The sequence below is a fragment of the Stegodyphus dumicola genome, chromosome X1 (genome assembly GCF_044657685.1).
Source record: "Stegodyphus dumicola isolate Sdum_Otavi_A_Nest chromosome X1, ASM4465768v1".
Taxonomy (NCBI): Eukaryota; Metazoa; Arthropoda; class Arachnida; order Araneae; family Eresidae; genus Stegodyphus; species Stegodyphus dumicola.
Window position 1 is genome coordinate 183,147,786 of NC_140780.1, and position 17,266 is coordinate 183,165,051.

At 30.9% G+C, this 17,266-nt stretch overlaps 1 protein-coding gene across 2 annotated transcripts in view; it reads left to right on the top strand.

Moving 5' to 3' along the window:
* jbug (filamin-type immunoglobulin domains fbug) overlaps positions 1 to 17,266 on the top strand; it is a 347,148-nt gene that overhangs the window by 216,607 nt on the left and 113,275 nt on the right. For both annotated transcript variants that reach the window (XM_085807591.1, XM_085807590.1), the window contains exons 23-25: positions 1,289 to 1,438; positions 1,696 to 1,779; positions 1,891 to 2,028. In XM_085807591.1, the coding sequence (XP_085663717.1) occupies positions 1,289 to 1,438; positions 1,696 to 1,779; positions 1,891 to 2,028 (372 nt within the window). The remainder of the gene's footprint in view (positions 1 to 1,288; positions 1,439 to 1,695; positions 1,780 to 1,890; positions 2,029 to 17,266) is intronic.

Here is a 17,266-nt window from a genome sequence, read left to right on the forward strand (position 1 = left end):
AGCTCTCCGTCGCAGTTCCTCAGGCAAATGATGCCTAGGCGTCATCGTGACACATTGGCAATCCTAAATTTCTTATCTCAGTATCACATCAAAATTTTGCAGGTTTGCTCTGAAACATGCAATTTTATGCTCCTCGCAGGTGACATATTTCGATTGCAGTGCCTTACATACTTCACCAATACCATTAATTTGCATGCTGCAGTTTCACTCAGCAATTCTTATTTGACAACATATTCAAATTATATGCAGATTGGCTTAATTTTGAATGAGTTATTGTTATTTTTATGATTTTTCCTTAATTTTTGGAAACCAGTTTCCTTAATTTATGGCCCGAATAAGCAAAAACTGGGCAAATTAATACACAATTATCTCTGTGTGGTCATTGCAGAGTATGATACATTGTACACTTAGTACATTTTTATACTTAAGTAAACTGTATCCCCCACCTTAATAAATCTGATGCATTTTCATACTAAAGGAGGCTAAGCTAAACATTTGTTTTAATCTTTTGCTTTAATAAACAGTTCATATCACTAATTTATTATAGGAAACTTTCAAATCAGAGTTTAGTTTCATCAATCTTATTCATGTTGCATCAGCTTAAAAATAGGCAGTTTACATCTCAGAACTTTTAAAATATTTTAAAAGAGTTTTAGTCCAGGGAAATGCACATTTATGATTAATCATAAAGTCAATGATGCCTAGGGGTCATCGTTGAACCTCAAGCAATGTCTATGGGTACTGCATCTTAGTGAAACTACTTTAGTACAAGTTGCCAAATATTGAGAATTCGCCAAGCTGTCAACCATGAGCATAATAGTTGTTCAAGCAGCTACAAGCATAACAATCATTTACTTTAGCAATGCCTTTCTTATATATTCTTTTTGTTGTCTTTCAAATATTTTTACAATCAGATTGTAAAATTCAATTTTAAAAGTGTTTTTTGTGGGATAAATTGCCGTAAAATTTCTCTGAGAATATACTACCTTACCACAAAATTGCTAAAAGGAACTATTGCTTTGATATTGTTCTTAATGTAATTGCCACAAAATTTCCACTAGGACAAAAGAAATAAAATTCTCTTTAAAACATACCAGTAATAATATGGATGTTTGTAATACATATTATAAATTAAATAAGATAATGTATGGTTAAAATTTTGCATTACATAATTTTAGAAAAATGTAATGACTAAAATATTTTTTACCCCTTTTTATAATGTCTCTCTCTCTCTCTCTTTTTTTTTTTTTTTTTTATTTTTTTTTTTTTTTATATATATATATTTAAGGTAGTCCATTTAAGGTGAAATTAGTAGAATCTCCTAGCAAAGTGTCTGTGTCTGGATCAAACCTTGTGGCTGCTGCTATAAACAAAACTGCTTGCTTTATTGTTCATGGTGTTACATCAGATAACCCTAATTTCTCCATTGAGATTCAAGGTAAGGTTTTAAGAATAAATGTATGTTTTATCTTTAAATAATGCTATAAAGCTATATTTGTGAAAGTTTTTATATGTTCATAACAGAGTGATTATGTTTCCCTCTTCAGAATATTGTTGAATTATGCTATAAAACTAAGAAAAAGCTTTTTTTCAAAATAATTTTGAATTCTTTACATTACAATATTTGGATTAGCTTTTAAAAAGAGTGTATATTAGTGATATGAGAAATTGTTTTGATTACAACCTATTTTGTAGGTCCTGATGGAAGTAATATTCCGTACAAAATTAAAGATTTACCTGAAAATGCAGTGAAAGTTGAGTTCTCCCCTCTGAAAACAGGTTTGATTTTTTTTAGATTTGTTTCTTTGGTGGCATATGTGCACTGTATTGCTTGTTTTTGATTTAATTTTGTCTTGTGTGTAAAATGTATTTTGTAACTTGTATTTTCAGGTGAATACAGTATTCATGTACTTGTAAACAGTAGTCCAGTAGGAGAAAGCCCATTTATCACAAAAGTTTATGATCTCAAGCAAATTAAAGTGAAAGAAATTCCTAGAGGAACAGTTGGAAAGCCAGTGACATTTATAGGTATTTATATATATATCTTTTCATTCTTACTTTTCTAGTCATAACATGGAAAAATTTTGTAGTAGTAAATGTTAAATCCATTTAAATGGATTATGTTTGTTGGATATATATATATATATATATGAAAGTGTGTAAATAAAAAAGATTTAAGCATTCCTTTAAACAAATAAGTTAATATATTTAATGTTAAAAAATATATTAATGTTAATATAAAAAACTAAGTTTTTTGTAAATTTAAAAAGAGCTTTTAGGAATATCTTTGACCTGATAAAATAACGCCAGTATTTTTGTACTGTTAACTGGTATTTTATTGAACTTTCCTCATTAGTAACATAATACAGTAGAAGTCCAGAAATCCGCAACGCTTGGGACCAGAGATTGTGCGGATTTTAGGATTTTGTGGATTTCAGGGCAGAAAAGATAATATTCAGACTCAAAGTGCAAAATAAATAAGGCGTATTAGATACCTTTAATTAAATTATTATATACATTAATACAATAATTAATTATATTTATTAAATTATTACATATATAAACTGATTATATTATATTGTTCATTTACATTAGACACCTCTATTTTTAAATCAGCATGAATCTGCTTCCCCTTTTCTCTCAGGAGTAGACCTGAAATATGTACCCCATCACTCCACAGTTACTGGAACCACTTGTACAAGACAGCATCGAGGTTTGCCGATTTTGCCTCACGTAAAGATTTCCGGTTTCGGATTCTGGTGTTAAAATCACTGTTGCTGTAAAATTTCAACAGCTTTTCTTTATTGTTCTTTATATCATACACAGTCCCTGTGGCAATTCCATACGCTTCTGCTATAAACCGAGCAGTAGCGCCTGCCTCTATCTTTAGCAGAATTTCCACATTTTTCATTACCGTCAATGCAACGTGTTTACGTTTTCCAGCATTGCACGCAGTAAAATCACGAGTGCGTTTCTTATCTGTCATTGTATTAAAAAGGGCTGAAAATTAAAATATACTTAATATATCCACAAAATATCTGGATTAAAAGAAACGGCCTTACTAAACAATCTTGTGAAATAACAAAGCTCAGAAAGCACAACAACGTGAAGCGTGAACTTGAAAGAAAGTTAATCATCTGCTTTTTTACCTCGATGCAGATTGGAGGGGGGGGGAACTCTTATCATGATGTCAATAATTTGCTATTTTCGTTATGATTCATTATTATTCAGTAATTATGACGTTATTGTCCAGTATGTATTTTTTCTTTGATATTTCGTACTCCATGTTGTAGTTTCTGGAACCTATAAACTAAATGTTTATATTTTGAGTGGCAACGCGGATTTCAGGAGTTGGTGGATTTCAGGTTGGCAGATTTTCAGTATCTGACTGTACAAATGTAATTGAATGAATGATGCGTATTTAAATAATTTGACATATTTGCAGATATATTATTATTAGATTAAGTTCAATTTTTAAATGGCAAAATTATAAATAAAAATTTAACAATGGTAGTTTTGACAATATAATGGTGATTGAAAACTCCAAAATTAAATTCTAGGTAGGCCACTGAAGGGCAGTGACCTATAAAATCTTCAATAACTAGAAGTTGAAATAAATTTGTGCATTGTATTACATGCATTGTTGTATAATTATTATGTTTCTTTTACATACCTGGTTACATACAGTTTAAAAATAATGAGGCATTTCTGTCTTGCTTTTAATTACTGCTATTATTCCATAAGCATTATATAGTAATGTATGCATGGTGTAAATGTGTCACTTTATTTAATGAAATGTAAGACAACCTGAAGTATCAAAGCAGTTTCCTTGATTACTTTATGCTGAGAATTGCAGTAAAAGTTTTCCATATAAAATGTATTGTAATGAAATAAATATTATAGAGGCGTTGTTTAGCTGTGATATTTTAAACTTGTTTTATAGTTATATGTTTCTTTTTATGATTACAACCATGTGTTTATATTTGTGTTAAGCTGGCTTTTATTTGTTTTCTTATCAACATTGATTTGAAAAAAATTATGAAAATTTTTTTAATTAATTACGGTTTAGTTTTTGTGCAATTTTTTTTCTCATTTACTGGTCGAGTTGAAATGATTTTTGAAACAATCTGTTTAAGTGAAAAAATAAGTATATTACTGTGGATTGCTTATTTCTGGGGCTGTTCAGGTTTATTTTGAGTTTCTTTGTGAGCACACAGAGAAAAAATAATTAACTTGAAAATTCAGAATAATTACTGAGTAATTGCTTAATTGAAATATAGGGATCAGATTTGTGCTGAACGATGAAAGTGACATATTTATGAAAGAGCATGTAGCAGATATGAAGTAAGACGAAAAGGAAGACCACCCACTAGACGGATAGATGATATCAAGCAAGATTTAAGGTTAATTGGAGTTAACTGATGGAAGGCTATTGCATCGAATGGGGTCTGGTGGAGGAAACTTGGAGAAACAGCCTCAGCCTGTAACAGTCTGTGGAGGTTATAAAGGAGATGACATAGCAGATGTAAGGTGTTCTTAAACAGAAACATATCAAGAGAGGTGGGAAACAAAATTTCCCGATGTGTAATAGCTGTATTTGTCCTGTATCTTGTTGATAATGGAAGGAGGAATCTAACTTTATTTGACATATAAATGATTAAGCAAGGATTGACTTTACTTCTGATCATTAAAGGTGCTGTCTTATGAAGCTGATCAATTTGCAGAATCATATAAATATAATATGTCATAAATATCATATATGTATCACAGAACTACATATATATACACACACAGGGAGATTCATCATAACGGTTACAAACTTTTAGGGAAGATATAGTACACTTAGATGATGGAAAATCACGTAGCAGTGTATGGTCAGAAACGCTGGCATGATAGTGAAAACATAAAACACAAGATAAGAAGGACATGAACAGGGTTAGAAAACATGTTTATTATGCTTAGTACAGCTTTGGCTGGTGTACGAGGTAGATGGCACTACATACACCAAAACAAATCCTCGACATTGGATTGGCAAGAATAGTCCATTGCATTGGTTAGCAAAATTGTCAAACCTTACTCTCCTTGATAGCTTCCTTTAGATGGGGTATGTCAAGACACTGGTATACAAAACCCCCATTAATAGTGCTGAGGAATTTATTGTATGTATCGTAGCTGCAGCTGGGGAAGTCTGGGACATGCCTTGTATTTTCCAGAACATCAGATCTTCCATGCTCCAGAAATGTGAGGCCTCCATCACTACCCGGGGTTGTAATTCCAAACACCTTCTTTAATGATTCTCGTTGTCTATTCTTTTTTTTGTTTTGTTTGTTTGTTTGTTTGTTTTTGCTGTACTAAGCATAGTAAATATGTTTTCTCATTCTGTTCGTGTCCTTCCTTTCTTGTGTTTTGTGTTGTCACTACTGTGCTAGGAAAGCATTTCTGACCATGCATTACTGTATGATTTTCTATCATCTAGATCAGGGGTGGCCAAGCTCCTTGATAGTTTGAGCCATTTTTCAAAATTTGAAATTTTTTGCAAGCCGCAATTAAATATGTATTTAAAAGGTATTAAAATTTTTTTTACAGAAATTATATTTATTGGAAACATAAATAAAAGTACAAAATATGTGTATTGAATTTAAATATTACACATTTATATTACTTCTCTTGATAATTCTTTAAAATTTGGTGAAGAATTGGTGACAGCACTTCTCAGTAATTCTTTAAGATGCTGATTAGTTAATACTGATTGGTGCTTGGATTTCACAAATTTTAAAGGGGAATAAAATGTGTCACATAAGTATGTTGTTCCGAATATTGAAATAATTCGACAAGCAGCTTTTTTTAAAATTCAGGATACTTTGATTCTGGTACAAATTCCAATAATCAGCATCGACTTATATATTAATTGTTTGATCTTCTTGCATCTCTATTAATACTAATTCTCCAGATGCTTTTTGGGTCACAGTTATATTGGAAATGGTAAACTCACCTTGAATTATGTTAATTTCAAATGGATTCAGAAAAAAAATCAAGAGACGATTTAAAATATTTCAAGTCTTGAAAGCTATTTTGGAATTCCGTCAATATTCTTTCTAGCTTTTTTATATACTTGTTGAGTTTTTCTTGTTTAATATTGGAACATATTTTTTTAATTCGAGGAAAGTGACAGAATGTTTTATTTTTTATGTAAATAAAAAAATAAAAAGTTGAAAAAGTTGTAATTTAGTTTGAAAACTAAATATAAACTGTGAGAGGTCAGATATTATTTTATCTTTCCCCTGCAATTGTAAATTCAGTGTTTGCAAATGTTCCATGACATCAGTCAAAAACATCAAGTCTTGTAACCACTCATCGTCATCTAATTCTGGATAGGTTATTTCCTTTTCTTTTAGAAATGCAGTTATCAGATCAAACAAATCTACAAATCGATTTAATATGTTGTAGCTAGATAACCATCTAACAATGGAAAAGAAATGAATGTCATTTGGAAGTACTTTGTACTTTGTTCTTATTCTTCAAGGAAATTTTCGAATTGTCAATGATTTTTTGCATTGGTGCGAATGTAATTTACAATGTGTAACACTGTTTTCATAACATCAGGATATTTTAAATATTTTGTAACAAGATGTTCTCGGTGAATTATGTAGTGAATTGGTATGAATTGTGGAATTTGAGAATCATCTCTTCTAAAAGCCCAATAAGACCAACTTTTTCACCCAGCATTGCTGAAGCTCCATCATTTGCAGTGCTTACAAGTTTCTTAAGAGGCACATCAAAAGTTTTCATTGTGGAATCTAATGCATTTTTAATATTGACACCGCGGGTTGACTCTTGAAGTGCTACTAAATCTAATAATTCTTCATTAACAACGAAGTTAGGTGAAACAAAACGTATGAAAACTGCAATTGTGGAAGATCTGTGATAGCTATAGATTTGCCAACGGCTAAGTTGAATGCAATACAGTTCTTCAAATCATTTTTTAAATTATATTCAAGAGATGTATTAATTGCAGTTATGCGTCATTCGGTTCTATGACTCGAGTTGGGAATTTGCAAAACAACTTTGTGTATTGCTGCATTATTTGGATCTAAAACTTTAAGTACATCTTCCAAGTTTTTTTTAATAAACTCTCTCTCTCCATACAGGCGTTTTGCATGAGCAATATTCTAGGCAATAACAAAACTGGCTTCAGCCACATTATTAGCTTGCTTGCTAAAGGTCATCAAAATTGACTGTTGTGTATTTAAATTTGAGTTTAAAGAAGCAAGTTTATCTGATCTTAATTTGGAATTTTGTGGATACTGATTAGAAAACTGAGGATGATTGGTTTCATGTTGTTGATGCTCCTCCCACTTATTATTAAAACTTCTATTTTCTTGCTCTTATTTTCATTCTCTGTCATTATATTTTTAAAAGAACTGGAAATAACTAAAGAAATTTAGAAAATACAAGTTTTGTGTTATTAAAACAATAACAACACATGTTACATACTACGAAACAAATTATAGTTAACTTACACTAAAATTCTAGATTACAAATTATATCCGAAGCAAGAGTGATACAAATTTCCTCCAGAGTACAATGTCAATTGTCCTTGGCAATGAAAGTTTACAAATTCAAAATTGGTCTGAAGTCGGTCGATTATGTAGATCGTCATTTGTCGAGAAGCAATCGGCCGGATAAGGCCTTGACTCCCATATGTTTCTCATAATTCAAGGCATACGAGGCAGTCAAAAGGGAAGAAAATCCGATGAACAGAACTGTTACACTATTGTTTATGTTTGTTCGTGCAGTTTTCGATGAGTCGTATCATTCTTAACTTGGACGGAAATGAAATTGGTTACAACGTTGCACTTAGTCTTTCATATTTGTTGTCAGTAATTTAAAAGACATTTTGAAACACATACGGAATGTTAATAATTTTTAAAAATATAATAATGCAAAAATGAAAAGGGAACTCGGGTACATTTATTGAGAGCCACAAATAATCCTTCAGAGAGCCGCAGGTTGACCACCCCTGATCTAGATGTATGCCATGTTTCCTGAAAGTTTGTAACTGCTGTGCTGATATATATCTATATAATTGGCCAAGTTCAGATTCAGAGCCAATGGCAGAAAATTTTTTTTTAAAGAAATTGACCTTCTTTTGCCAAAGCACGGAAACAAGTTCCTCATATTATCAATAATATTAATTTTCAAGACCATAATTTCCATTGGATTATTAATAACTATGAGCCGATTATTGAAGCACTATATACTCTTGAAATTAACAATATTAATTGCTACAATTTTGAAAATCTTTACACCACTTTACCGCTTGAAGATGTTTTTGATAGTCTCCTATCTCTACATATGTTGTTGCAAATTCTTACAATAGTCTCCAAAGAAGAATTGAAAAACTACTTAAAATTGTTTTGTTAAACAACTGCATCAAATTTAATAAGTTTTTCAAGTAAGTACGAGGCATTCCAATAGTATCTTGCACATCCTCTGTGTTTCTCTCTTCTCTCTAGAATATAAATTCCAATTATCACTTGCTAAAGATCAGCACAATTATTTTGCCTACATTTTCAGATATGTGGATCACATTATTGCTTTTAATAATTTTAGCAAAACAGAAGCAAATATTTATCCCACAAGCCTTAATTTAACAAAACTAGCACACAGCAAAAGGTAATTGATTATCTTGATTTACAAGTTTTAGACTACAAAGGTACTAAAATATTCGATAAAAGACAAGATTTCAGTTTTCGAACCATTAAACTTATCAACTGGAATTCCAGCATCTCCAAGAAAGTCATATTTAATACAATTAATATCCAAATCCTCAGAATTAAAAAAGTTTGCAACAAAACAGATTATTTGCAAGAAGAAGTAAAAAACATAATTAATATACTCTTAGAAAATCAAATTCCTAAATTTGCAGTTTCAAACACCTTAAAAAAAAGCTGGCATTAACTTTACCTTTTAGATTGCTTGTTTACAGTGATATGATATATTTTAACCAAACCTGAAAAGAAGGTAACTTTATGGATGGCTACTGCAAGTAATCTAATGTGAATATGTAATTATAAATCTCTTGGTTTCTAGCTAGAATTTTAAAAGTACTATTAATTACGTATTCCATGGAATTACTGGGAATTCTTTCCTGTAATTACTAAGAAAAGCAGCCTATTTCAATTTCTCAGATGCATCATAGCTGAAATGTGTGAAGAATTTCGACTTTTTTAACCACTTGTTCCTTTTTCCTGAAATTTTTCAGCCAGTATTTAAAACTTTAAAGTCTTAGAGTCATCAAAATCTTGGATGATTCTCTTAACAGCATAGTAGCAGAAAAAGATGCCATTATTGTCATCCTGTTATCTTCTATTCATAAGTTCAAATTACCCCCACAGCCCCTCATTACTGTTTTGCCACTGACTGAAACACTCCCAGCAAGCACAGGAACTCTTATTGTGTCTTTTTTCTTGAACTCTGACCTTCAAGAGTAATTTTTCCCTGATGTTATTTATTTTTTAGTAAACTTCATAGCAATGTTTGGTTTAATTTCGAACAACCTTATTCAGCATCCATTTTTAATTTCCATTATTGTACGAGTTGTAAGATGCCAGATAGTTACGTTTGCACCTGTTTTCATTTTTCCTGGTTATTCTTTTAATTTAAGAAGACCTTTTATTTAAACTTCGATTGTTCTTGGCAGCTTTATATAATGGGTATTTTTATTATGAATTTTTAAAGCTTTTTTAAATGAAACTTCGTTTGTTCTTGGCAGCTTTTAGTTTTGAGAACTTTTAGGTGTGTTATTTTTTAATTAAAGCTTCATTATGTCTCAGCAACTTTTTATTATGAGTGTTTTTATGTGTAATTTTTGGGCAAGTCTTTAAATACTGACCAAATGAGTTTTTTTCATTTTTGAAAAAATTTGTTTCTTTTATTGTTAAGCTTTTTGCCTTGATTTATATGATTGTACTAGTTCGTTTTGGCCTTTTTAAGTTTTTAAGCATTTTAATTTTTCAGATTTTTTGCCAAAATAAAATATTGTTGCATATTATTATTGGAGTCCTGAGGTTGCAAATACATACAGGAAAAGATCAAAAAATTTGAGAGCCACAAATGTTGTTTTAAAGTGAAGATTTTGATTCTAATAAAGTGATTTTGAGTCTCAAATAATTCAGAGAAACAAAATGTGTATTCAGAACTTATAAATCAACTTGGTTTAAGGCTTCAAAATGCTTTTCCCTTGACAAGTTCTGTTTGAAGCATTAAACAGAGAAGATTAATATTTTTTAAAAAATTATTTTCAGTTTAGTATATGTATTTGAAGTTTCTTTTAATTTTACATGTACTCCTTTTAGTTATGTCTTTCATAGAGAAAGAATTAGTTAGGGCCTTCATGAAAAAGAAATTATAATTTTTCATTTTAGTTCTGACTTTTCCTTTTAATTATATATATAGTATCATATAAATATGATAAATCGTATAAATGCTGCCCAGACGGCATAGTGGTTAGGGGAGCATACAGCAGTACCAAAGGGCATTGGAGAAGGCATGGATATTTGTAAATGTCAAGTGTATTTGTGGCATGAGGGCACTCTAAGTATATGGCGAGCCAGCAGTTCTCTCGTGTGGTTTGGTGGCAGGGGAGAGGGGTGTGAGACTCTTATTCTGCCCCCCTGGGTGTTCTTTTTCAAAACTAGTGTGGAAGAAGTTCAGCATCCTTGAGGCTGTATTGTATTTTATATATGTTGGGTATGTGCTCAGTGATGATTACAAGATGTACACAAACATTGTTTATTCTACATTGCTCATCCACTATTCTATATTACAGTTATGATTAAAGATAATAATACAGTTACATATATAACATCTCCCTTTTTTATAAAAAATAATAATAGTAGTAAAATTAAACATAGTCTTTTAAATAATAAGGTTTCTTAACAGCCCTACCAGATTGAGTAACGTAGTTATGTCCATTTGAAAAATTTGATGATACTATACCTCTTTCGCTATTTGGTGACACAACATTTCTGTTAGGTTTTGAAGGACTTACAGGCGCATCTAAATTTGTAGTGCTCCTACCATTTTCATGTATCTCGGGTTCGTCTATAACTTCATTCTCATAGTTGTTTTGTATTGCAAACTCTTCCTGATTAATTCCTTTAAGAAGGTCTCTTCTGTTCCTTTCTACAATTCTTCCATCTGTTCTTATAATCCTATATGAACGTGGTCTTTCTGCTTCTTCTATAATTTTCGCTCTTTCATTTAGTTTTCTCCCTTTCTCTTTTATGTAAAAATGATCTCCTGTTTTCAGTGGTTTTAACGGTCTTGCATTCCTATCATAATAATAACTTTTTTGTAAGGTTTGTCTCTTCAGTAAATGTTGTTTATGGTCTTCATATCATTTAGCTTGGACAAAATTGTCTTTTATAAGCATCAATCCATTTACTTTTCTTCTAAACATCAATTCTGAAGGTGACTTAATTTCATCTGAAATAGGAGAGTTACGATATTCCTGTAATACTAATTATGGATCCTTGTTGTCAACTACAGCTTTTTCTAACATTCGCTTGACAGTTTGAATATGTCTTTCAACCATTCCATTAGATTGTGGGTAATTTGGACTTGAAGTTCTGGTTTCAAAATTCCATCTTCTTGCAAAATCTTTAAATTTTCTGCAATTATATTGTGGACCATTATCCGAATATACTATTTTCGGAATACCATGTCTTGCAAAAATTGATTTCAATTGCTTTATCACTGCTACACTTGACAATTCTTCCAAATGTCCAATTTCAACACATTTGCTAAAATAATCTATAACTATTAGATAATCCCTTCCTTGAAAGTAAAAGAGATCTGTTCCCAATACTTCCCTTGGACCATTAGGTATTTCTTTAGATATCATTGGTTCTTTAGTATTAGCTTTTTGTAAACTTAAACATGTTTGACAATTCAGCACCAAATCTTCAATTTCTTCGACATTCCTGGCCAATATAATATTTCTCTTGCTTTGATCTTGCATTTTACTACTCCTAAATAACCATAATGAATTTTGCTTAACATATCTTTTCGTAAACTTCTTGGTACAACAACACAGGAATTTTTAAATATTAATCCATTTGCTTCTCATAGTTCTTCTCTAAAGTTAAAATATGGTTTTGCCAATTCTGGAACCATACATTTTTCATCTGGCCATCCAGTTTTAATTTATTTTCTTAAAACTTGTAGTTCTTCATCTTTTTCTGTTTCCAGTTGAAAAACTTCCATTTTACCATTAGACATTGGTATACATTCTACAACCAATCCAATATGAGCTTCTATGTCTCCTTCAAAGAAATCAGATCCTTCATATCTGAAAGATCTTGATAATGCATCTGCCATAAAAAGTTCTTTTCCTGGTTTATATTTTATCTCAAACTGATATGGCTGTAATCTTATACGCATTCTTTGTAATCTTACAGGGCATTTATTTAATGGCTTTTTGAAAATTGATTCCGAGTGGTTTATGGTCACTTTCCACAGTAATATATTTTCCAAATATATACTGGTGAAATTTCTCACACGCAAATACAATAGCTAAAGTTTCCTTTTCAATTTGAGCATAATTCTTCTGTGTATCTGTTAATGCCTTAGATGCATATGCTACTGGTAAATTATTCTGTAGTAAGACTGCTCCTAGTCCTTCTTGAGATGCATCTACAGATAAAACTACTGGCATGTTTATATCATAATACTGTAAAACTGGTTTATTTACTAAGACATCTTTTAGTCTTCTAAATGCTTTTTCATGTGTTGCATTCCAGTTCCAGATAACTTGTTTTTTCAACAACTTTCTTAAACATGATGTCAATTCTGATACATTACGTATAAATCTAGAAACATATGTAATCATTCCTAGGAAAGTTTCTAATTCTTTCACATGTTTTGGTGGTTTTATACCTAGAATAGCCTTAATTTTGTCTTCACCTGGTTTTAAACCATCTTTAGAAAATATATGTCCCATATATTTCACTTCATTCAGCCAAAATTTACATTTATTTAAATTAAATTTAACATTCTTTTCTCTGGCTCTGTCCAACAACTTCTTTAATCTTAAATCATGTTCTTTTTTATCTTACCCCAAACTAATAAGTCATCTATATATATATGAACTCCTTCTAAATCACTAAAGATTTCAGAAAAACTTCTGTGGAAAACTTCTGGTCATGAACTTAGTCCATATGGCAACCTCAAAAAACAATATCTACCAAACGGAGTGTTAAATGTAGTAAATTCACAACTTGAATCTGACAGTTTAATTTGCCAAAATGCTTTGTTTGCATCTAAAATACTTAAGACCTTTGCATTTGTCATTTGAGATGAAATTTCTTCAAAGGTTGGTATGTGATAATGTTCTCTCAGTATATTTTGATTAAGGTGCTGAGGATCTAAACACACTCTTAAATTACCATCCTTTTTCCTTACTACACTAATGAATTCACAAATTCTGTTGGTTGGTTAACTTTCTTTATAGTACCATCTTTTTCCATTCTTGCTAATTCCTTTTTTAATGGATTTAATAAGCTAAGTGGAATTTTCCTACTGGGTTCTATTTTACCAACAGCTCCTGGTTCTAATTTAATATGATATGTATATCCAGTTAAATTCCCAGTTCCTTTAAACAAATCTTGATATCCTTTTAAAGACTCTGGTAACTTTTCATTGGAACCAGGATTTACTGTACAAATCCTTTGTATTAGGTTTAATTTTTGCAATGTAGGTAAACCTAAAATAGCTGGTACAGTTTTATCACATGCTACGAATTGAAATTCTATTTCATCCTTGTCCCCTTTCAATGTTTCACATAATAATTTTTATTTTCCAACTACATCAATTGTAGTACCATTGTAATTATTTAAAGTGACTTTTGATTTAGTCAAACATTTATCTCTTAAATTTAATTGTTTAAATTTAGGCAATGGTAACACATTACACTGAGCTTCAGTATCCAACTTAACAAATAAATATTTAGATATGTTTACTTTTAGTTTTTCAAACCATTCTGTTTTATTTTTAGAAAATGAATTTGTATCTTCTACTGACCCTAAAATATATTCATTACCATTACTATGCAACTCTTGCTCTAAATTATTCTGTACAACATCAACATTTTTATAAGTGCACATTTTAGAAAAGTGATTTTTCTTTTTACAGTACAAGCAAATCTTATTATAAGCAGGACAGTTGTATAACTTATGAAAAGTTCCACATCTTCTACATGGTTTTGGATTATTGTACTTATTTCCTTGATAGTTTGGAGAAGATTTAGTACTTTGTTGCTTTTGTTTTACATGATAATTTTTATTACAAGGTTGACGTTTTTCCTCTGAAGGTCGAAATTTATTACGTTTAATCGCTTCATTTTCTTCAGTTAAAGTTTCAGCTGAAGTTCTGCTAATTCAGAAGTTTTACAAATTTTAATACATTTCTCCAATGTTAACTGAGCAATGTAACTTAATAATCTATATTTGAGATTTTTATTTAGAATTCCACTTACTATTCTATCCCTTATTAAACTATCTTTTAATTCTTCAAATCCACAGTTGCTACTTAATTTCTTTAAATCGGTTAAGAAATCATCAAACGATTCATCTACATGTTGTGTTCGACAGAAAAATATATGTCTATCAACACTTTTGTTTGCTTTCAGTACGAAAAAATTTTTGAAAGCTTCAATTACTTTGTCAACATCCTTCTTATTTGCTTCACTTAAATTAAAAGTATTAAATTTTTCTAGTCCTTCTTCACCAATAATGTGCAATAAAATAGCTACTTTAATTTCAGGTGATTTAGTAATACCACCAGACGCTAACATATAAATTTGGAATTTTTGTTTCAATTTCTTCCAATTTTCGCTTAAATTACCTTCAAAACTTAGAGTACTTGATGGCTTTAATCCATCCATGTTTAATTTAGGACTTTAAATAGTTTATATATATGTGTTTTTAGCCACTTCAAGTAAAAATAAACAACGCGCTTACCAGCGATGTAAGTTTGGATTTCACAGTAAACAACTTCCCATCATGTTTTTGTTTAGAATATCTTTACCCACGCTGCATGGTTCTTCAAAAAAGATTTTCTTTTTTTAATCTACGACGGGCTGCGCCATGTATTGTATTTTATATATGTTGGGTATGTGCTCAGTGATGATTACAAGATGTACACAAACATCGTTTATTCTACATTGCTCATCCACTATTCTACATTACAGTTATGATTAAAGATAATAATAGATACAGTTACATTACATATATAACAGAGGCTATGGCAACCATTCTTTCAGGAAATACATGGGCTAAACAACAACATATCATATAAATATTATATATCTATCGCAGAATCATATAAATATATATCATATAAATATGGTTCTGTGAATTAATTTCCCTCTTTCTAACACCTTTAATGATCAGAAGTATAGTTGATCCTTGCTTAATCATTTACATGTAAAACTATTAAAGTTAGATCTCCCTCTTCCATTATTCCATTTCTACATTTTCATGGTGGAATGACATGATTAAAACTTTAGGTAATTTTGCATTATTAAATATGCAGAAATATTATCCCAAACGTCTGCTTCTAGTGAAAATAATAGTAGTTACATGGTTGAGGATAGAGTTGGAACAGACTTCAGATGGTAGTAAAAATTATATCAGTCCATTTAAGATTAGTTCTGTGCCAGAGTTCAATCTGTCATACTGGTTGGTAGAAGCTGTTATGCCAGTCTATCAGCAACTGTTGATCAGACATTTTCAGTTGATGAGAGATCTGAAGAATAGTCTGACCAATGTTTAGTTGGTTACCTTGTAATGAGGAAACTTAGCATAGATGATGTATAGAGTTTGCACTGTCGAAAAATGGGATAGTGAATTTTGCAAAGATATGGCATTGCCATATGCATTAAAACCTGAGTAAATGTAAGAGTGGCAAGTTGAAGTATTCAGCTGGGAGACTGTAAGTGAATGGGAAGTGAACCAAATGGTATTCCATCAATGCAGGTCCTGGATTGGTATGAATATGTAGAATGCAAGCTTCCAACAACAAAAATTCAGTAACTTTTTTTTTATGATCAAAATTTGAGACTTATTGGGGCGAATTTATTATTTCTTCTTACATGACCTCCACGATGAAAAAAAATTAGTAAACATGATTTCCATTAAAAGTTCAACCTACCTTTGTTTGCTGAGTGAAAGAGTGCCATAATTTCAAGTAGATAAGCCGCCCTGGCATATACGCTGCACACACGATAATTGATTTAAAAAATGAAAGTTTATCAGATAAGCCACACCGCCGTAGCAAAGCATTCCGAAACATGGCACTTAATATTCATTTATTCAGGAATTCCCTGCCATATTGATGTAATCATCATTGATAACATTTTATAACATTTACAACATAAATATAATCCGTAATATATAAATAAACGTCTTACCTCAAACTTGCCGAAAATGAACTCCGATGATTTCTAATAGATGTTATTTTTACAAGTTTGGTAAGCTTTGTTTATCACTATAAATTACCATATTGTAAAAAGGAACACATAAATTAGATAAACAGAAATTTTTAATTAAACTACATTTATTTATACAAAACCTTCAAAATCCGACTCATTGATGTCAGAATTAAATAAATTTAACAAAAATGACCATCAAGGTCAATTTCATCATTTTATTCTAAATCACTTCTTTCAATGTCACTATCTTCTCTTTCCTTTTCTTTATTGATGATTTCCGATTTAATGAAAGCCGGTTATATCAACTGGGACTGATTGCCATGCTTTTATTGACCCATAAGGCAGCATCCTCACACGAAGCTCATTCATCCGGAATTTGTGAAGGAATGGAGTCCACTCTCTATCCATTCCTCCCACTGCTTTCGTACTTCATGCTTGAAAATTCTATTGATAGTGAGATCCAGCGGCTGTAAAATTTTTGTAAGCCCACCTAGTATTACTGAGACATCGATGCTTATTGTGCTTCAGATCTTATTATATAAATAAAAAAATATATAGGGATGGATCACATTGAATCCAGAGCAGTGAGTCCTCCAGGGTTGTAAAAAAGTATCTTTCCTTTTTCGAAAAATTTCTCTCGGCCAAATATCACTTCTTCGCTGGCACAAACAATAACTCCATTAGGGAAGTTTCCTTTCGGAATTGTTTTCTTTTTGGAAATTATCAAAGGGGCTAACTTCTGTCCATTGACGGCACAACTCAAAACACAAG